At 37.2% G+C, this 23,121-nt stretch overlaps 1 protein-coding gene across 1 annotated transcript in view; it reads right to left on the minus strand.

Annotated features, from left to right (window-relative positions):
- The window catches only part of adamtsl5 (ADAMTS like 5), a 45,314-nt gene that overhangs the window by 2,740 nt on the left and 19,453 nt on the right, over positions 1-23,121 (minus strand). Inside the window, exons 3-12 of the mRNA XM_015384837.1 lie at positions 20,762-20,934; positions 19,721-19,781; positions 18,789-18,894; positions 18,183-18,310; positions 15,154-15,277; positions 11,857-11,943; positions 11,241-11,404; positions 8,644-8,851; positions 3,723-3,851; positions 1,268-1,339 (exon numbers count right to left, since the gene is read on the minus strand). Coding sequence (XP_015240323.1) covers positions 1,268-1,339; positions 3,723-3,851; positions 8,644-8,851; positions 11,241-11,404; positions 11,857-11,943; positions 15,154-15,277; positions 18,183-18,310; positions 18,789-18,894; positions 19,721-19,781; positions 20,762-20,934 — 1,252 coding nt within the window. The remainder of the gene's footprint in view (positions 1-1,267; positions 1,340-3,722; positions 3,852-8,643; positions 8,852-11,240; positions 11,405-11,856; positions 11,944-15,153; positions 15,278-18,182; positions 18,311-18,788; positions 18,895-19,720; positions 19,782-20,761; positions 20,935-23,121) is intronic.

Genomic DNA, 23,121 nt, shown 5'->3' on the forward strand with positions numbered 1-23,121 from the left:
GGGAGGAACTATCAGCTTCCTGTTTAAAAAACCTTTGACTGACAATGCTGTAGTTATGGAAACTGACATTGTCTAAATAATTCGGCAACTGTGTGGTACAGTTTTTTGAAAAAAAAAAAGAAAAAAAAAAGCATAACAGCAATGTATAGAAATAAGAATAATTCTTCAACCACTTGGCATTTCAAGACTTAAGCCTGGTTTACCAGGCCAGATGATAATGCCGATTTTTTCCCTTGATCCTTCCCTGATGGCCCTTAAGATAATTTAATTAGATAATCCTGATGTGTTAACGGTGATCTTGTCTGCTTGGAGGGACGTCCCAACCAATCAAATCACAAATTGGGAAAATCCGACAAGTTGGACCGTCTTGGAAATGTCCTTGGGGTCCCTGAGTGCAAGGATGAAACCTATTAAATGTTAGACGTAGCCAATAAAATAGTTTCCTGAGAAAAAGAAACTCAACAACTCGGCAGTATAAAATGTTGAGCTCTAGATTGCTCGATCTCCACTTGTTTAGCCAATAGTTTTTTTTTCATTAAGATTCTTCTCTGTTACAATTAGTCGACAAAAAATATTGTTTATTTCTCGGGGGGTTAGGTTTTCATCTGCATTGGTTTGACTCTCTGCCTGTTGTTAAAGTAACTAAAAAAATGTTATGGATGGATTTTGTTGAATTTCTTAGGAAATATGCATATCAAGACTGGCAACAAAGGATGACATTTTGGTGATGAATTGGGTCACTATCCACTATTTTTCATCATCATGTACAGAGTCTCTTAGGTTGGAAAATTACCTGAGAATTAAAACATCTTTCAATATAAACCAGACATTACGTAATTCATTTCTGAATGCTGGTGAAACCATTTAAAACAAGGCTGTGTAACTTCTAGCCAGAAACAGCTCAGTTTAGCCCCCTGTGGGCAACTAGTAAGGCTGCACTGACGCAAAATTAAACTGTCTGCCTTTGTGTTTTGGAATCTGATAGCTGACCCCTCTGGACCAGTAGATTTAGAAGTCATGGAGTAACTTGTAAAGGCAAAGTCACATTCAGCTATTTAGATTAAATCCCACATCAGAGAACCAAAAGTATGTCTAATCAGGAAAGTGTTTTGTTACCCAACAACTGGATTTTAAAAAAATGTACGAATGCAACTGAGAAAAACTGTCACTGATTTCACTCTTATGGCAGTTTACTTCTTGTAGGATAGTGTCTGCTCCACAAAATCCTACTAAAATTAAACCAAACTCTACCTTGACAAGTCCTTACCAAAGTCCTTTTGGCAGTACTGTCTCTGGCGTTCCCCTCTTCCTTTCACTCTCCGACATTTTCCACAATGCTCTAAGGAATCAAACAAGAATTTCAACATTATTATGTTAATGGGAAAATACCATCAAAGCTATTCTCTAGACCTTGTCTAGTGCCTAACATTGTTAGACAAAAGTTTCAACAAAAAGAAGCTATGGATCTATTCCATTCAAACTTTTCTAATATGGCATCCATTCCAGATGTGACATCAGTTCTCAATTGTGCTGCTTAAGGTGGCTTCATGTTGGAGTAGCTCTGCATACTTTTTGTGCAAATGGAAGGAACAACTAATGGCTACTTGTTATGATAAGTAACTGCAACATCCATAGCAAGTAGATTTTTTTTTACATCCGGGGGCAGTTAATTAAATCTCTAAAGCTGAAATAATACATTAGCTACTTCCGCAAGTACCATCTGAGTTGAAAAGGAGGCACCAAGGATGCATGCAGGATAAAGCAAATGAGAGAGGAACAAAAAACTTAGCCATATATTACATCAATCATTATGGGCAATCTATGATCTTTAGAAACAAGTTAGAAGAACACCATGCCCTAGCTAGGACCAGTCAGAATATAGGTAATGCAGCATTATGCGTTTTACTGAAATGTGGCTGTAGGATCATATCTCAGACTGCAGTGTTTCTCTGACAGATTTCTGACCATTATTCTGAAAAAGATTTCAAAAAGACTGGTATATTCAAAGTAGCTGGTTTGGCAGTGCATGTGAACAACAGATGGTATCATCCAGCCCACGGTACTGGGAAGATTCCTCGCTGCAGCTGAGATATTGTGCTGTTGACAGTTGATTTTCCGCCATATTATTTGCCCAAGAGTTCACCAATGTTCTATTACTAAACATTTATATTCAACCTTCTGTCGTTGCTGACACTGCATGAGAGGTAATCAGTTTCATTGTTGTTAAGCTTTAGACATAAGAGCCAAATGCATTTGGGGCAATAACTGTTGATTTTATTCACACCTCACTCTCTGATACACTGCCATTGTTCCAACAGTTTGTCAGCTGCTGCACAAGAGAAAACAAACTCCTACATCCCTGAATTAAGACCTCCTCTTGAGAAATCGGATAATTAAATTTTCCTAAGGGGTGAAGTATTTTTGAAATGAATTGAATCACAATCTTGTTTTTCTCTGCTCAGAGCATAAGTCACTTTACAAGAGACGACCAGCATTAAAAAGAACTGTAAGAAGATGGTAACAGGAAGCTGTAGGATATTTTTGAGGCTAAAGACTGGGATGAACTGTGTCAGCCACCTGCAGTTTGCTTATTGCTGTAGAGGTGGAGTTGAAGATACCATCATAAACCTGCTTCAACAAACCCACTGTCATTTAGACAAGGCAGACAGAACTGTGATAATCATGTTCTTTGATTTCTCTAATGCATTTAACTCAATCCAACCCAACATAATTTGTGGGAAGATTCAGGAGACTCGGGTCGAGGCATCAACAGTTGAACAGGGGACAGTACTCTCACCATTCCTTTTTACTCAGTACATCTCTGACTTTCAGTACCAGACAGAGTACTGATACCTGCAAAAATACTCTGATGACTGTACACTCATTGGATGCATCCAAGATGGACAAGAAACTAATTACAAGGAGCTGATGAACCGCTTTGTCGTATGACGATTTAAAAAAATCATCTGATCCTGATTGTCAACAAAACAAGGGAAATGACTGTAGATTTCAGAAGAAACACGAACCAGGTAATTCCTGTTAACACCATGGGAGAAGAAGTGGAGGTGGTGGAGCAGTATAAATACCTTGGTGTCCACCTGGACAACAAACTAGACTGTACTTTCTAAGGAAGCTTAGGTCCTTTGGTGTTTGCAACAAGATGCTACATATCTTCTAGTCTGTTGTAAAGAGTGTGATCTCTTCCTCCGCCATCTGCTGGGGTAACAATATTAGAGCAAATTACCTTAAAAAACCCAACAAACTAATAAAGAACACTTTCTCTGTTCTAGGAACTCCTCTAGAACCTATGGAGATTATTTCACAAAGACGAATTCTTCATAAAGAGAAGAATATTATGAAAAACAGTGAGCATCATCTAAGGACGTTTTTTAAACAAACAAGGATGTTTCTGCAGTAAGAGGCTTCTCCAGATCCGGTGCAAAACAGAACAATACAGAAGATCCTTCCTGGCTAAAGCTATCAACGCCGAAAACTGATGGGAAAAAACACCTATGGTTTACTGCAACATTTAACTTCCCTTTGGGATTAATAAAGTATTTTGAATTGAATTTGAACTGAATTGAATTCAGGATGGATCTAAACACTATTCTAGTAGCTTCTGCAATCCTTTTCCAACAAATGCAATAATCTTAAAGAGCATTGCATCTTGAAAGGTGCACAGGCCTGTAAATCATTAGGAACAGTAGAAATGCTGTACATACTTCTAGGTGGGGCCTGAGGAAGGAGGTTTCTGTGGTTTTCCTCCCGCTCCAGACGAGTGATGGGCTGACGAGGATGATGCTGGTGGTTATTGGGAAAAGGCTGATGGGAAGGCTTCAAATAATTCAGAACTGGAACACAGAAAACAAAAAGTTATATGTAAAATGTGACTCTGGAGTGCAGTTTTTAAAGTAATTTCAATACATCATGTAGTATTTTATTCAACAAGAAATGGACAGAATTTATACAGCACTCCTTTCAATCCTTTTCACTAGACTATACATATTCTAGCACTGAGGGACAATAAAAAACACTAGCAACATTCACCCAATCACACTTGTGAATGGATCATAGATTATGAGAGATTACTAGGAAACTTAAGCAGCTTGCCCGAGGTGGATCAGAATTGGGCAGGAGGAACCAAAACCACAATTTTAAGATAAAAAATTACAATTATTTCCACTAAGCCACAGCTTCTCCCTCTAGAATATTACATTGGAATCTGTCATGCGGTCTAAGGGCGAACAGGGATGGTGAACCAGGGCTCAGGAGGTTAGGATTCATCATTTAACTAGTTGGTTGCCGGTTCAAGTCCCTGCTCTGTCAGTCTCCATCATTGTCTTCTTCACCCCCATTGCCTGCCCTTGGTGTTCAGAGTGACTGTTGGAGGCGATGTATGGCGACCTTGCTTCTGTCAGCCTAAGGACAGCTATGGCTACAATGTAGCTTGCTACCATCAGTACATGAGTGACTGAATGTATTATAAAGTGCTTTTGAGTCCTTGATAAAGTACATTTCATTTTTCGTATGTTTCCTGGATGGAAAGATGGAAGGTTAATAGTCTACTCAATGGTACACAGTGGGACGACAGTCATGGTATTAGGAAAATATAAATATGAATTTATTTATCTAGTTGTAGCTGAGTTTGATTAAAGTGTATTTAGGGTTAGACAATGTTTTTGATTGACAGGCAGAGACAAAACAACTCCTGGATTCTTATTTTATAAATGAAAAACTATTGTAGTTTTGGACACATTTCAGAATTTCTTGGAGAAAAACTATTTATAGGCATGACATCCTTTTTTGTCTCATCATATGAGTGTAAATAGAGAAAAACAGAAAAAAATTACTTTTTTGTCCTAAAAGATACAGAATCTTTAAGGATTATTTCCTGGACTCAGTCACACAGAGCAGCTGCCTTAATCAAAACCATCTCCCTTCATTTTGTGCGACTAAAAGCAGACTGGCGCCACTGCTAAAAGGCATTAAAATCAGCTTCACAAGCCTAAACTGGAAAAGGTTAACCAGCTCTGATATAAACCTAAAGACTTTTTTTTTTTTTAAATAAAACCGTAAAGGAAGTTTAGAGAAAAAGCTAGCTGTGTCTTCGCTACTTTCTTGGACCTTACTTCTAGCATCTAGCCTCTGGCTTAGATATCACCTTCTCGTCTTTAGAAGGTTTTCAGAGTTTGAAAGTGCAAAATTTATCATTTAATGCTGATTTTTGACAGGTCTGGCTTTAACTTTGTTTATTTCTCCTATTGTTTTCTGTTCTCAGATCTCAGCTGTTTTTTTGTTTCTAACAACCTCAACGATCAAACATTAAGACATTTGCATTCTACTCTGACAGATTTTTATTATGTTTGATCCTGTTTCTTCTCCTTTCTCTCTCATGCTCGTGTTTTTAAGTTGTTTAAGGATTTAATTTTATGTTTGATAACTAATTTTAGTTTTTTTTTCTTTTAATGATAAAATAATTTCCCTTTATTTACTTATTTGTTAAGATTTTGCAAACTAAAGACCATGACAACAGTGTTGAACTTTTTTAGACTTTCTCACATTACAATCCCAGACTTTAATATATCTTATTGAAATTGGATGCAACAGAGAACCAAAACATAGGCAAAATTGTGGATTGGAAAAATGTTTGTAATTTTCAGTTTCAACAACAGCATTTTCTACAATAAGAATAAAATAAATCTGGCTAACAAAATTTTTTTATCTCCTTAACATCCCTCAGTTTCCCTTTTTTAATTGTTTTGCTATATCAAAATGAACACAATAAAAGGCATTAAATTATGAAGTGCTTAAAGGATAAAATAAGAATAAAATCACGAGATAGTAATACTTTATCCAATGAGCCACTGTGTTAGATATAAACCATGAGTTCAAGGCTGTAAGAAAGCTAATTGCTAAGGTCCTGTGTCTGGTTTGTGTTCTAAAAATAAATTCGGCACAGTTATAAAACCAGTTTTAGTTTAAGATGGTTAATAAAGAACAAACTAATCACTAATAAATACAATTTTATAATTTTAGAACAATGGACAAAAATATGTTGACTTTCCTGAAATAATGGTTAAGTTATTGCAGTCAAAAGACTACAGTCAAACCTTTTTTTCGTAACCTGGTTCCTGATGTTCTGTGTCCAGATGTCATGTTTCAAAACACATGCTGAAAAACTAGACCTTCCTGCTTTAAGTCTGATGTTTAAAGCTTATCGGCCTGGGCATTCTCCTGTGGATATTTGCCCTGACCCTTTTTAATAAACCTTAAAGATTTTCCCTGCAGATGTTTTTTTCAGTAAAGGAGTAAAGACCAAAAGAGAGATATTATTCTAGAAGACCTGGGAGCATTTCGGAAAGCTTTAAAGTCAAAAACGATTACTGTTGATTGATTTTAAGATGTAAAGATTAGTATTAAAATGTGGTGTTGCCATGCTGGGAGCATCCTGATTATAAACACCATGAACAGATCTCAGATTTACAGGTTAAGGTGACCTCACTACCTCCTTATCCAAAATTATAAATTATAACCTGAACCCATTCGCTGCCTACTGGTCTGATTTCAATGGTTGCCAGAAAACCTGCCAACAATTAGAGATCAGTTCAGTTTGCCTGTGATCCACCAGCTGGAAAGGATTTTCAAAGAGGCTACTTAGTTTCACTGCAACATTGGATGGAATCCCACCATGGGCTCAATTCCTTGGACTGAGTTCAGACTTCCAGGTGGCTAATTGAGGGACATTGAGGGGGAGAATAAGGATTCAGCACATTTATATTCCAAACTTATCAGGTAGATTAAGCAGCTGCATTCCTCCGCTGCAGCATCAGGGAGGTCAGCATGCAGATCCACAGTTGGGTAAAGAGGGATCACGCACACACTACAGATGTTTTCACTCAATGTACCCAAATAGGCTGTCTAACTTGTTCAATTGCAATAATTTGTACCAATCTAATCTTGGATTAGTGGTTTCCTCTTAAAAATAGCTGCCCACCTGGGACCTGTGGCTTATCCAACCCTGCATAACATATTTTGTTCGAAATACAGCTTTTAATCCTTTGGAGAATGTTTGCAACATTTTCACACATAACTACAAATTACTTAAGAGCAGTAGATATGGATGGATTGGTATCTAGGGCTTTTATTTTCCAGGGATTGCAATGGACTGAATTAAATCTGGCCAGTTTGACACATGAATGTGTTTTGCTCTTAGCCATCCTATAGTAGCTCTAGTTGTACGTTAAACCTGCCCTTCCATCACTACTTATTTATAGCTTATACATGGTTTTTGTTTTGGGGTTGCTCTGTATTTAGCTCACTCTATTTCCCATGAACTGACCAGGTTTACATTTTTTGTTGAAAAAATGCCTTCCCATAGTATGATTCTTCCACTCCCATGCTAACCCTAGGGAATAGTGTGCTCATGTTGATGTGCTTTTGCCAGTTCAAATAAAGCTTGAAATGTAGACCAAAAACATATTGCTAAACCTTTCTGATTTTGATTGGTAAAAAAAAAATATTTGAAAACTTTATATCTCTTAACTTTAATTACATTATAACTATTTTATGCAGGGTTATCTCATTAAATCATTATAAATAAATCTTAAGGGTACAAATAACCGTAAAAAGCCCTGTGGATAGATGTTGTAGACATACAACTCCACTGATGTAACTATACACCCATACACAGATAATGTAAATCGTTAAAAGTTGTACAAACACAGTTTTACTATCACCTGTCTAGTTTTATTCCAGATGCAGTCTTGATTTATAACATAATTTCCTTTAATACCAAAACTTACCTAGTAGGCAGCCATCTTCTCTGTACAATACTCCCGTAACATAAATACAAAACACATCAAAAAAGACACATTGTCCACAAAATGCCTTCTATATTTTGTTGTACATTGTATTCCTTAAGATTAAACACACCTGAGTAGCCATGTATAACACATCTGAAGACATATTTTAAATTTTGTACATAAATTAATTAGAAACCGTCAGTAATCACTTTCTGAGATGTTGAGAGAGTTCAATTTATTGTAAAACGGCATCTCATGGTCATTTAGAGGAACTGGTCTTAGTTTCTCGTTTCTTGAGATATTCCTATTTGCTTTATTTTACTTCTAAACAGCTTTTAAAATTTATAAAATTTTTCTAAAGAAATATTGTTGAAAAGCTCTCAAGGCTTGAAGAGTATCCAGGCCTAATCGGGTTCAAAGTCAAAAGAGTTCAAAATAGTGCTGAAACACCTCGTAGGTTGAATCGGGTTAATCAGTTATTGAAATAATTAAGTAATTTAGTAATTGATTAATTATTAATTAGACCATACAGACCTATGCCATTAGCTAAGAAAACAGCCACCTCCAGAGCAGTGGTTATGCAGAATTAGTAAAAGAAATATATAAACATTTTGCATTTAAGATGATAAACCCTATTTGTCTGCAAAAGGGCTTTTTCAAGAACCCTTTAAGGTGCAGTTTTAGCATCGCCTGTTTTGAATTTTGTATGAAGTCTTTAAAGAGCCTTTTGTTATCTTATCATTAATTGAAAAATGAATCAACAGATTAATGTGTTAAATAATCCTATGTTGCAGCTGTAATTTATATAAAACTCTGAAAGAAGCGGTGAGAAAATACCTACACCAGTGGGGTCTCCGGGTGGTGTTTGGAGGTGCCTTGGTAGTAGTGGTAGAGGTTGTGGTTGATGTGGTTGGTTGGATTCTGGGGAAGTAGCTGGCTGTTTGGTGAGCCTGCCGCACAGGGCTCCTCCTCCCATGGTAGAGGGCATACTGGTCAGGTGGAAGCCAGTACTCGTACTCGATTCCCGAGTTTTTGTCTGTCGACAAAACCTGAACATAGGACAGAAAGATGTGCAACAGCCGAAAAAATAAAAAATAAAAATCAAACAAACCAAGAAGGCATGTCAATATGTCAGTCAATAAATTAGGCAACCTTTCAGTTAACCATCAAGGTAAATAACTACTTGCTTCTTTTAAAACAAATGATCAAGTACATTTTTGCAATTATACAGTACATCTAGGTCTCCAGATGGGCCTAAAACATGTAAAGGGATGGAGGTGTTGTTTCATGCCAATTACTCTTTCTCCATCAGCTTTCCTGCTTTCCTGGTGCCATGCTTTCTCCCCACCTACTCTGGTTGATAGGGGGAGTGGCAGCCTAGCGGTGAGGGCATAGATCTTTAAATCCTGAGGTTCTCCCACAGACTGCCACTCTGGGTCCCTGAGCAAAGACCCTAAACCCCACACTGCCCCCCGGGCACCGCACAATGGCCACCCACTGCTCCCCAAGGGAATGGGTTATATGCAGAGACTTCATTTCATTGCTCTGTACTAGTGAAAGTGTAATGAAAATAAAAAAAGCTGGTGGGAAAAAGAGGTTGCTCTTGTTTGTTTGTCTTTCCATTCTCCAACCATGTCTCTGTATTCATACAGTATCTACTGGTTTTCATTGCTCTTTGCTGGATTCAACTGTTAATATGTAAATTTCCTTGATGGCTGCTCTTTTATTTTGTTTAAACTTACCCTATGCTCCACTACCTGCACCTCCAAAAACATAGGACTCAACACTAGCTTTTAGAAAATATCTATTTCAGTAAACCTGATCGTAGCTTTGATGTAGTCTGAGTTTCTGTAATGACATAAATGTACATGATTGTTTTTTTCTTCTCCAAAGTAAGTATTTATCTAATTACCTCTGCAAACATACCTTTTAATATCTGCAGTACAGTTTATAAATGCTATTTTATGAACATTATTTTTTTAAAGCCTTTTATATCTGACTCTTTATTTTCGCTGATAATATATATAAGAAATGTGAGATTCCCCTTACTGTTTTGAGCTAAATGCACTTACAGCAGTTGGCTATTTAAGGCTATGATAAAAAATAAAGAGTGTTTGAAAAAATCAGAAATGAGAACATTTATAGTGGATGTAGATTTATAAAGTCAATCATTCACTGCTCAACTGGTAACATGCAAAAAAACAAGCAGGAAGATGGGAAAGGATGAGCTCATGTTATTCCAGAGCTAATTTCTCTTCTTATTAAAGTTAAAGCTCAGCATTTTCATTGTTCTCTTCTGAATTAAGCAGACTAAACTTTATGCTAACTTCAGAGTTTAAACATGCTGCTCTCCACACTCTAGTAGATTCTTCTTAATGCCCTTAAGCCCTGCTTTTATCCCACTGATAAAATCAGCTCTTTGTTGTGGTTCAGCAACAAGTTGGTGCTACTGTATATCCATTACTCCAGCCGTTGAAAACTATCGCTAGAACATTATATGTTCATTTATCATCCCAATTAACGTTGAATTCAAATAGCTATGCAGTATTATTTATGTTGACTTATATTGGTTTTACCTTTGTATCAAACTGCATGATTCCTGTCATTCATTTCGCTGCTGGTAGATCTGTTTTTACCCACTAAGAGAAAATAAAAAATATTACTATTCTTCATTTTCTATAATTGTTTTTAGCAGGCACTAGTTCTGAAATACTGTATCATTGATAATATATATAGATAAAATAAAAATTGTGTGACTTGAATGGGTATTGAACCCAAATAAAGAATGGAAGAAAAAAAAACGATCAAAAAAAGTCCCTGACGTACTATATCTTTTTCTGATAATCTTCAAGTGAAAACAATTGAAGTCCTCAAATGCCAGTGCTAAAAACAACCCGTCTTATCAGTCAAATGATGATTTATCTGTAATGATAAGAAAACCTTAAGACAGAAACTGGGATGCTAAAGTTCAAATTCAGAAACTGACATCATGCCATTTTGAGGCATTTTATATTTATTACCCATCCCATAGTAATTACTTGCTTTGGAATGAAAACAACGTATTTTTTTTCACAGCGTATTTAAAACATTGAAGCAAAGATCCTGTGACAGTTGAATTTATAAATGAGCATGTTTCTCTTTTAAAATTTGCATTGCTCTATCTGAATAAACTGTATCTTTTCTGGAAATTAAAGAACAGGGTTACCCTAGTCCTGGATGTATCTCTTCTTAAACACATATGACTTTTCTTAACGACAATGTTTCAGCTCTGCAGAGATTCAGTAAGGAGCCATTCGTTTGATTTAAGTATTTTGGGAAAGGGAGTTTAGTTCTTGGGAACTTGGGAAATCCACAAAGTACCTTGAAAGAAAAAAGTTCTACTGAAGCAACAAGGCTTTCTGATTAACGATCTGCTAAAGGAAGTTTGCTTCCTCTTACCATTAGATGGAGGTCTTCTTGGGTTGGTCCTGGAACCTCAAAGCTCTCCCAGGTGTCTGCAGAGCGCCGGTACAGCAGCTTGGTCCCAGCTATGCTGTACTCACCAGGAACACTGATCTTCCAGTTTCCATTGATCACAAACTGGGCTCTGCCATTCTGCAGCGCTGAAAATTTATGATAGTGGTGGAAAAGCTTTGTGTTATTGAACAATTGGAAAAACTGAGTCAAAATACATCTTACGTTTGGACTTTTCACACTATATGTGAAGATTCAAAGGCATTACTAATAGTGTGCCTATATAAGGCAGCTCAGTGGGGCAGTTTCCATGACATAAGGTAGAAACAAGTGCTTTAATCTGCTCTCCCAATGCCACCAGATCCTGTCATTATGAGCATCCCTTTCCAAACCACAGTATGTGCCATTCTGGGGTCTGTTTTATTTCTGCCTCATCACAGGATGAGAATAGATAACCTTAGTGATTAAATTACTTGGAAAGAAGATGCTGGGTAAAGAAACCAGGAGGCACTGTCGATCCCCTCCCTAGTCTCTGGGGAAAGGAGGTAATAATAAGTATTATTGCATCTGAAGGGGACATAGATATGCTGTTCCTTCTTACCTAGATAATTCCTGCTGTTATCGGTGACGCGGATATGAGTCGCTCCGGCTGGAATCATGGTCACTTCATTGTATCCAAAAGGCCCCCCTGGCAAATGGAAACATAGGGATTTGGTTTAATTTGCTTCAGCCAATTGCTTTTTAATTACTTAATAAAAACATATTATTTGGGGATTTTTTTCTGCCCAACTAACAATTTGACCTAAAATATAAAATACACTCAGGAATCAAACTCCTTCTTTTCAAATCATTTACGACCATAGTAGCTTAAAACATTTTGGGGAATCGTCCTACCCTAAGAACTCCATTGGTAGTTTCAAACATACCTGTAATAAAATAAATTGAATCCTTTTAGAACAGTGAAGAATTAGATTTTCTACTAACTTAAACAAACAAATGATCTTATTATATTTAGATAAATACATTTAGTCCTTGAGGGGCTACAGGGAAGTTGTTTAATTAAGTTAATATGTTAAGTTATGTTTGGAATCAGGGCCACACCTAAACTACTGTCCTGAGGTTTCATCAGAAGAGGTGCAGAACATCATCAAGAAGATGAAATCCTCCACCTGTCCCCTGGACCCTCTCCCAACATCCCTGGTAAAATCCCATATCACTGCCCTAAGTCCGCTAATCACTGCTGATACGTATAAATAACTCCCTTTAATCAGGCCATGTTCCCCTTGTCTGCCATTATCAGACCATTATTTAAAAAAAAACACTCTTGATCCGGAAATCCAATCCAACTACAGGCCCATCTCAAATCTCCCTTTCATATCAAAAGTACTTGAGAAAGCAATTGCCACTCACCTTTAGGACTACCTCAAACATAATAACCTCTTTGAAAAATTCCAGTCAGGTTTCGGCTCTGCTCACAGCACATAGACAGCCCTAGTCAGAGTCACAAATTACCTCCTAAAATCATCCGATGCTGGCTCTTCATCCCTCAACATATTCCTTGACTTTTCAGCTGCATTTGATACTGTCGACCATGGCAGTCTCTTAAACCTGCTTCACCTCACTACTGGACTAAATGACACTGCTCTCAGTTAGTTGAGATCATATCTCACAAACTGGACAGAATACATCCCATACATTACGTGTGTTGTCCCCCAGGGGTGAATCCTTGGCCCCATCCTCTTTATCCTTTACCTTACTCCCCTTGGCCAAATCATCAACCACCACAATATTTCAGTCCACTGCTACACTGATGACATATAACTCTATGTAAATGTCATCATCAAAACTCATCACCTGTCTGGACGAGATTAAGGTATGGATCTTCAACTCAATAAAACCGAAGCCATCCTGGTTGTAACTCCTCATCAAACCAAACCAAACCATTATCCATAACCAGCATCACCTTTTCTGATACTAACATCCTGTTCTCATCAACAGTTAGTAATCTTGGTGCAAAAATGACTCCCAACTCACTTTGAAGCCCATTTAAATCCCCTGTACAAGACCTGTTTCTACCACCTTCGTAACATTTCCAAACTCCATCCTATTCTCTCCTTCCCAGATGCCGAAAAGGTAGTTCTTGCATTTGTCTCCTCCAAACTGGATTATTGCAACACACTTCTCATTGGGATACCTAGAAAGAGTCTGCAGAGGCCTCAGTACATTCAAAACTCTGCAGCTACCAGAAACTCACAACACATGTCATCTCAAGGCACTTTACAGTTCACCAGATCATACAGTCAAATTGATTCAAAGTTTTCTATCTAAGGAAAACCAGTTGATTGCATCGACTCATTGACTCGGATGCAATCCCTCACACTAAGCATGCTTGTAGCGACAGTGGAGAGGAAAACTCCCTTTTAACGGGAAGAAACCTCCAGCAGAACCAGGCTCAGTGTGAGCGGCCATCTGCAGAGGCCGACTGGGGTTCAAGGAGACAGAAGCAGAGATACAAGAAGCAGCTGTAAAAGGTACACAATTGATGTTCAAATACCAGATTGACTCACATGTGGCTCCAGCCTCCAAGGTTTTCCTTCTGCTGAAATATTTGTCTCATGTTATATGTGCTTTTCTTGTGCTGAGTTTTTTTTTTTTATATATATATATATATATATATATATATATTTGAAACTGTACCCTGTCTGGGATAAAGTGTGAAATATGCTTTTTTCACTCTCCCTCCCTAATGTGGCTCCTATCACAGAGATAAAGGCAGCGCTATAGGGAACCACTTCATGCAGTCTCTTCCTCCCAAGCCTTTTGACTTGTCTCCTCAGATAACCTCATCCTTACTTCAAGTTCTACCATCCTTTAACTCCTTACTTCAATAAACCTTTGAACTCATATCCTTGAGGCATGGTCTCTGTTTGCGAAAAGGAATGTGAATTCAGCTACACAACTAACAAATTTATAAAGTGGTTCCTTGTCTCATTTCTGTAGGGTCAGAATTTTGTAGATACTACGCTACAGAATAAAAGTCAGACTTTCTGAAGCTTCTCACACATCATGTGTATATGCCTTTTGAAGATGGTGCACACAGTCAGTTTTATAAAGATGACTCATCCTCTTTATAATTAAGAACCTCAATTGTATGCAGCTAATTCTTGGAGAGCCCTCCCTTCTACTATTTCGTTAAATACTTAAAAACATTAAACGCTATTATTATCATAATCTCTATCAGACAATGTCATCATTTTAACAATGATATATCTTGCTTTACAAGAAATTATAAAATCCAATGCCTTAAGCTTATAAATATTACAGCCAATAATTCATCAGTACTTCCCATAAGCTGTAATTATTTCCTACTAAACAAGGTTTACTGCATATGATTATAAACTGAAAAAAATACATTTAGATTTCCTCACTACATGCCATCAAGACTACGCATTATCCTTGAGCCTTTAGGTGCTAATAAAGTTAAAAATATCTATGTGGCACATAGCCAGAATAGCTGGAAGATCTTTGAGTTCCTACTCCTCCCTTCCTGAAATCTCACCCACAGTCATTTTATATCCAAAGTAGTTCTGGGAATGTAGCCAATCACCTTTGTGTTGCAAAACTGTTTCCATGGTTAATATTCACTCAGTCAGGTAATAACACAATGCTAAATAAGCTTGAAAGAATATCTGTTGGGTGTGAAAAGAAAACAAGGAGCAATAATTATGTACTCTGACTTTTTCTGAAAACAGCGTCAGTGGGTTCTTTAGAGACAACATTTCATGATGGTGTGTGGTATGAATGTGGTTGTGAGTGAGTGAGTGAGTGAGTGAGTGAGTGAGTGAGTGAGTGAGTGAGTGAGTGAGTGAGTGAGTGAGTGAGTGAGTGAGTGTCCTACCTGCCTCCAGCCTGCTGCTCTGGTACACACTCTTGTGGTGTAGGCAGGTGGTGTTGTGTCCTCCACACACCATGCAGGCATCCTCCTGCTGCTTTGAACCCAGGATTGAGTCGCAGCCAGGCTTCTGCACAACACAAAAGACAGTACAAGACAACCTTTCTTCTAGAAATGAAATTGGGTAATTCTGTCATATATGTTATCCACTCAGCTTTGACCCTCCCAAGGGTCCTCCCTTGATGCTGGAGTCGTTTGTTTCTTTGATATCTTATTTCCTCATCTCCTACTTTTAGTTACAGGAGGAGACCTCTTTGCCTCATAAGGGGAAAGAAGTTGGATAGTTTTCTTTTCCTCCGAACAATTCAAATTTCAAAGCTAAAGACAATAAAGGAAAAGCTGGATGGTTTACAGCATGTTGAGTATCTCGCTGCTGGACAGAACACACTGCTTTACGTGTGTAAGAAGGGTCACACAGGAATCATCTGGGATGCTAGGAGTTTCAACATTTTACTTGTATGGAAAATGCTTTACTACTAATGTTCTTAAATTTGTCCAGTTTACCCTGTAAACAGCTGGTTTTAGGTACACCTAAGAATCCTTTCCAGAATCACTTTCACACCTATTGTGAAATTTAGAGCACCTTGCAAAAGTATTGAATTTTTAGTATTTTGTCATATTACAATCAAAGAATTTCATCTGGAAATTTCAGTGATAAACCCACATGACGAAGTTCATAGTTGCAAATTTGTGCTAGTAGATTTTAGGGCACATCTGAGAAGTTTGTTTTAACGTCACAGTCTATCCAAAGCAGCCATGTGTTTCTCAGGCTGATCTCATTTTTGACCTGTATTCCTAAACACCAGCTGGAGGCTGCATCTGCTTCCTGTTTCAGGCTCTTTGCTGCTCTGACCTCTCCCAGTCTGACACCATGGCCCATAAATCCCCTTATTTACACCAAATGCCATACAAACCATGTACAAAAACACAAACACACTGACATATGTAAACACAGATGCACAATAATCCCAGAGTTCCTCTGTGTGTCCCCTCTGCTGGCATTACAGTAGTACATACTGTACCGCAGAAGCATGTTCATTGCCCATCTTCCCCATCTGTGTGAGGGTGACCTGCTGGGAGTGGACTGTGGACTCTGTGCTCAGCTGAGCTAATGTTCCCTGAAGGCTGCAGTCCACACTGATGAGTGCACTCTGGCCCTTACGCTCAGCGTGGGACTCGCTTTTCCTGAGAGCTCTCGTCAGAGTGGTCAACATCAGTTATACCTCATCTTAGTGCAGCTCAATAGTGAAGACAAACATTTCCCAAACTTAACCTGCACCTAAAATTTATTACAAATAGCCTTCTAATTAGGAATAGGAGACATTTTAAAGTGACTCATAGTTGGAGCCTTTCCAGATCAAACATAGGCATTAAATGTTTATAAAAGGGCCAAACAACCCAACGTGACTAGTTATGTTGACCAGTCAAGTTAAGGGCTCTTTCTAAAGCAAACAACTTGAGTTAGAAAATATGTAATCAATAGATATTAACACAATATCTAAAGCAAACAATAAAACAGAATTAAATACAATTTATTTGAAAACAAACAGTTTTATGGTGAAAGCAAAAGGTTCTCTGATCAAACAGTGCTGGAAACAAGCAGCACTTGTTGTGTGGAGAGTCAGTGCTTAGGTTTCTGTTTTGTTTGCATTTTCATTAATTTAGAGCTTTTTATTATTGTTTAAAGGGTCTTGCGATTTCCCTGTCATGAAGTGGTGACCTGTCCAGCTGGCTGCTGGCCAAATGGATGGATGGATGGATTCGATTCATATTCATTTACTTTCTATTTCTTTATTTTTTACAAAAATGTTGAAGCATATAGGCTCATTCCATTGTGTTTACTTTTTTGAGTTATTATTTTGTTCTGTTCTCTGCATATATATGTTTATTCTCTAGAACAGGGTTCTTCAATTCCCCTTTTAATATTGGTGAATCTGGGTGAACAATGTTTCTTGTCAATTCTTTCCTTGTAGAGATCATCATCACATATAAACCTTTGTGTGTAAAAAAAGTATTGTTTAGGTTGTTGTTGTTCATTAAATGAAATAATCAAATAAAAGGCTACAAAAACATGTTAAAAGAGTGGAAGGTTTTTGCTTAAATTTTAGATTCACCAGTTACCAATAACTCTTATTGTTTTAACTACATCTTTAGGATCCAACTCAGTCATATGAATATTGAAATGGTAAGCCATTACTGACTTTAACAGAGCTTTTATGAGCAGAAAAGTAGGATTAAAATAATAAAATAGACTAAAATATTGATAAATTCTTAATACAATACATGTATACAATGTCCTAAAGTTAATCTGATAAAAAAAATATTGCCAGTTCATCCTATTATAAAAGTGAGAACCCTAATAGCCTACTGCATAATGGTCTATACTGACTGAGTGTAACAACTGTCTACAGTACTTTTCCTGCCCAATGGGAGGAACTTTCAGGGCTTTATGTGCTGGATAAATTAAATGAAAACACATCTAGGGTGTGATCTGGAACAATTCAGCCCAAACTATTCAGAGCAGCTTAGTGTTTATGCATCTCCATGACAGCGCAAGTCAGCAATTCATTTTTAATCTCATTTTCTTCACTTTATATCACTGTTTCATATTGGTTTTCCTAAAGTCTAAGTTATTAAAGATTTTTTGGGATTATCCTATCATAAGTATTATCCTGTACGGAGCTGAAGTTTCTTTGAAACTGAAGTTCTTTTATTTTTAATCCTGTGACTGTGTGGTACAGAAGCTTCTAATGAGAGTCAAAAGAACAAACTAATGGCTAAACCAGTAAAACACAGTTTACACCCTTGTTATTCATTCTATTATTGGACTACCAGGCAAACATGTTAATGTTTGTTTTAACTTACAAAGGGGGATATTTCCTAATCATATGAAAAGCATTCTAAACTCTAAATGTGTACTTCCTAAACATCAATGAGATGCCTAGACTCTTGGTAACCAGAGTGTTTTCATTTACCAGACAGCGTCCGTTGACACACACTGCTCCAGACTCCTTGTTGCAGGTCGTACCGTCAAGCACGTGACCAAAGTTGTAGTAGAAATTGTGTCCCACAGCCAGGCAGCTGAGTTCACAGGGGCTGGAACCTAACAGGGAAAATCCACAGTCAGTAAATCATTAGTTTTTATGAAAAAAGAAAGCTGATGACAGGAAACAGGATGGAGGCAGAATAAAAGCAGAAAATAAAATCACAATAACACCTTCAGCAGCACACATCTGTAAGCTTTCAAGGCTTTCTAGCATTGTTGATAGAAAAAGGACAGGGTTGGTTGTACTAAATTTTATATTGCTCCTGTATATCAAGTTTTTAACATGTGCAATTAAATGCTTGGGAATTAAAGCCATCACATATGTACAAATAATTAGTGTCTGGAACTGGACATTTATCAATGTAGAAATTAATTCTGATTGTTAGTGAAGTGCAGCCTGGGAACTTCTGAATGTAGATAGTAAGGACACTTCTGTTAGGCCATGAAAGTTCTGTTATTTTAGGTTCAAATCATGTTCCAACTTGTGCTCATGCAAACCAAGATGTCCCTTTAGGATGCCACATTTCCAGCTAACCTCCATGAAATGTGGTCCATTTGAAGGAGGTTCCTGACACCAATGGTCTATCATTGAAGGCAGCACACTGCATCTCTCTAAAATCCTCCGATCCAGGGGGACAGTCCTGCAAAAGCAAAGATGCACTGTGAAAATATTGCAAGGAGACCCCCCTCATTAGAATTGATGTGCTGGAGCTAGATGATAGTCCAGTGGATCTGCTTTCACAATGAGCCCATTATGGTTGTTACGATAAGGTTCCGGCTAGTATTTGTACTTTTTGAACCAACTAACTCTAAGGGGACAAGTTTAAAATAGTAGTACAGGACTATTTAGGTGGTTTAGTTAATAAATAAAGAAGATTTCGAGGTGAGTAATACTTTAAATAGAAAATATAACCCTTTTCAAATAGAAACCACCATAATCAATTCATTGATTACCCTCCCCTTCATGCATTTGTCTGTCCAACTTTAATCTTAACTGCTTTTTAAGATATAAAAGCCTGATCTTGGTTGAAGTATCAAATATTTCAAACTTTGATTTTTGACTTTGGTCTGAAAAATCTGCTAAATCCTTATGTGTTTTTCTGCTAAAATATTGAAGGTATAACTCACTCATTGAGAGCCGCCTGGACATGCACCAACTCATCTTTTAGTTTTTTCTTCAATCAATAAAGGACACATGAAATGGCAGTCTAAAAACACCCACACACAGTCAATGATCTCAGACAAAAAAGTAGACTGACAGTTTAATTGTGTGAAATCTCTGCGTTCAATACACAGCGGTGCAGTGGAAACCTCAGATCACACCTTAAAATACCTCAACTTTTATTCAAGCACTGCCTGAACACACCTAACAGACTAATTTGTAAAGCAAACATGGCCATTGTTCTAAACCTTTAATACTGAAGAATAGTTTTTCATTTAGAAAGAAAACATTTCAGCGGACAGGACCTTGGTATTGCAGATCTTGTACTGTCTTGGATCTCCAGCACATGGTCCACCAACTGGGTTTCTAAAACACAGAAACAGGTTTATTCATAAAAATCTTACAAGTGGAGATAAAAAGGTTTATTGACAAGGGATATTTAAGTAAGCATTTTAACCTTGAGTCAAGTAAATGCTTTCATCATTACAAATGGTCAGTTTTAAAGCCTTTACTGGGAGTCATGAATCATCAGACTTAAAGCAGTGTTTCCAACTCTACTGTTGATAAAGAGATTTTTACACTTTTTTTTCTTATCTAAAATAGTTCCTTTTTTAAAATCAATATAAAATTTTGTGATATGTGGTCTTTTGATTATGTATTTAAAACTATTTCCAGATTTAAACAGTCCATCTTCGACTACCAGTTTATGTAATAAAAAAAAATGGGCATGGGATCTGAGATTTAAAATGGTGCTGAATCTTATCAAATTCAAACGAGGTCAATATCATAAAATGCAGCCCTGATCCATGTCAAAAATTGAATTCCTCCCTTCTATTCTATTCTATTCTGCTGAAAAAACTTTTGTTTTCTTTTTGCCTGAATATAAGAAATTTCCACCAACCTTTCTCATATTTTAAAATTAACGAGCTGAAACACGTTCAGTGTGGCAAGAAACGCTAAATCTGGCAAGCTGTAAAGGGCACAAACATTTTAACAGTGATGTGAGGAAAAAAAGAATTGTGAAAATTTATTGGACAATTTTAAGGTCAGAAAAGGCAAAGATTGACCTGAAAGCGAAGAGAAAAGTATGTTTAAGTATCAAGGAGACATTAAGAAAATGTACCAAGTTTAAAGCTTATCCTTAAAATCCCTTAAGTTAGCCTTAAACATACAGCTGTGAGTTTACCGTTTCTAAGTGAAAGATGTTTTTTTAGAATATTTAAAGTTTTTGGAAACTCCAACTCTAAAAAAAAACGCCTCCTGAAGTACAACACTTAACAGAACAGATCATTTAATGTTCCTCTCACAATTTCACATCATGCTCTGTGTTTCAGACACCTTTGTACCTGGTGATGCAGGTGCGAGTCCGTACAGAAGCTCCACCCCCGCAGCTGCGAGAGCAAACAGACCAGCTGCTCCATGCTGCCCACTCATTTCTATAATGCAGCTGCCGTCGTACACGTCCTGGATGTCCTGATATAGTGTCACTGGAAGGACCCCACACAGAACTCCAATAGGCCTGAAACAGTGAATGAACACAACTTTACTGCTTTAGACATTAAGTTAACAGAAAACGTCATCCCCCTAGACCAAATGAAAATATCTTTACAAATTGTATGACTTTTCTGTACGTTTAACATGCATGTTGAAGGACTGAAGTTATTTGGCCTATATTTACAATTAAGTCAAAAGGTAGGTTAGTAATAGTTTCATTCCTAGATACATACTAAGGCTTATATATAAAAACAAAAATTGTGCATGTGTTAAGAAAAAACTTTCTATTGGATTAACCACAAGCTTGCAAAAAAAAAATTTTTCTTCATAAAAAGCGTATTTTGTGAGAATGGAATTTTTAAACTATAATAGTCTGATCCAGTACAGGTTTTCATAATATAATAGGAGTTATTTTTTCAATGGTTTCTTTATTACATATAAGTTCATATGGTGCACTGCAAAGGCATTTCCATCCTGTAAATTCCCTAACATGTGCTCACTTTACTTTAAGTAACCTATTTTGGGTTTTTTTTGAAAGATGGAGACAAACAAAGTGTTAAAAAGGGGAAGCAAATGATACATGTTCTTTTTTTTTTTTATTTAAGCCAATAAAAACTGTGATTGCTTAGTTTATCTGGTATTCAGCCAGTTTTCACCCAGGTAAATCAATGCCATAAAACTACCTTCAGAATTTGCCCTAATTAGTTAACACTCAAAATGTGTCAACGAGCTCCAGAGGTGGAATAATCTGTTAACAATGGACATTTATTGAAGATATATTTGCAGTTCAATACAAGCCATATAGTGGGTCACACTTGCAGCACCGTGCTGGGGGGGAATGGTTTCTTCTTCAGCTTAAAGACAGGAGCGCTCCACTGCCTCATTTAAGGATATATTTCATTATTTAAATCTAAGAAAAGGAGACAGGGCAAATATTATCTTCACTGGAGACTTCAACAGTCCAAAGCACTGTTGGGCAAAATTAAAACAAAGCCAATAAACAGCTAAGAACGTCACAGGTGCTTTGCAAAAATATTTTTTGAACAGGAAAAAAGTAAAACGTGTTTGAAGCGGTGTATGCGGTTATATCTCACATAAAACTAAAACAGCATTTCTGTAAAAGACCATCAACACTCAGACATGGTAGTGATAGTGTCAGGGGCTGAGATTACTTTGCTGCTTCGTGACTTGCATGACTTGCATAATCGATGAAAACATGAATTGTGCTGTCTAGCAGCGGGTCAGGTCATCAGTTGGTGATCCTAAACTAAGACAGTTATTTTATGCAGCAGGACACAGACTGGAAGCAGACCATTAAATGCACTTCTACATGGAAAAAAAAAGACTGGTCTACTATTTAAAAGGGCTCTATAAAGAAGCAAATACTTTTTTCATGAGTGAGCAACATATTTTAAAACAATTAAACAAAAACCTGAAAATACCCATGTTTTTTTTCTGTTCACTAACAGCTGCAGAAACCACAGAACTTCAAAATCACTCATCAGTATCAGTCTGCGGTGACATTCTGTATGTTTAAAGCTGTGATGACATAAACAGCAATTGCCAGCAGCCTGCTATGACAAAATGAGGAAATAATACTATGGCCAGATTGACGGGATGTCACTTTGCATTAGACAAATGGTACTGATGAACCTCCATATGACTCCCAACAAAGCTTGCTTTATGTTATGCCAGGAATCTAAGACAGATAAATCTATTTAAAGCATAGATGGGACTAACAATAACGAAGCAGCCCTGTGAGGTTGATGGATCAGGATCAGCAGAGCAAAACAATAAAAGTGATTAAGAGAAATCTCAGTAGTTCTCCTCAAACACATTCCAGAGATTTTGCCCTGGAGGAGAAGTGAAACTGGCAGCCATCCCAACAGATTCTCATACAGGAGCTAGTGTAAGAACAGACACATTTAACTCGTTGCACAGTTTTTACAAGGACAGCTACAGCTCAGGTTCTTTCAAGCCTTTATTGAAAGGCTTCTGAGTCAGGTATGCAGAAAAAAAAACAGACAATATTAAAGGTATAGAGGACAATCTTTTACTTCTCTGTGAAACATCTAAATAAGTGGTCCTCCTAATTGTCAATCATTCTGGTGATATGTTTACATGAGGCCGTCTTGAGTGGTCGTCCAATTACTTATCTTTTTCTGCGCATGCATAGCCGTGGCACGCTATGGTTTCAGACAGCCATTGAAGC

Source organism: Cyprinodon variegatus, unplaced genomic scaffold, assembly GCF_000732505.1.
Source record: "Cyprinodon variegatus isolate N-32 unplaced genomic scaffold, C_variegatus-1.0 Scaffold324, whole genome shotgun sequence".
In the NCBI taxonomy this organism is placed as follows: Eukaryota; Metazoa; Chordata; class Actinopteri; order Cyprinodontiformes; family Cyprinodontidae; genus Cyprinodon; species Cyprinodon variegatus.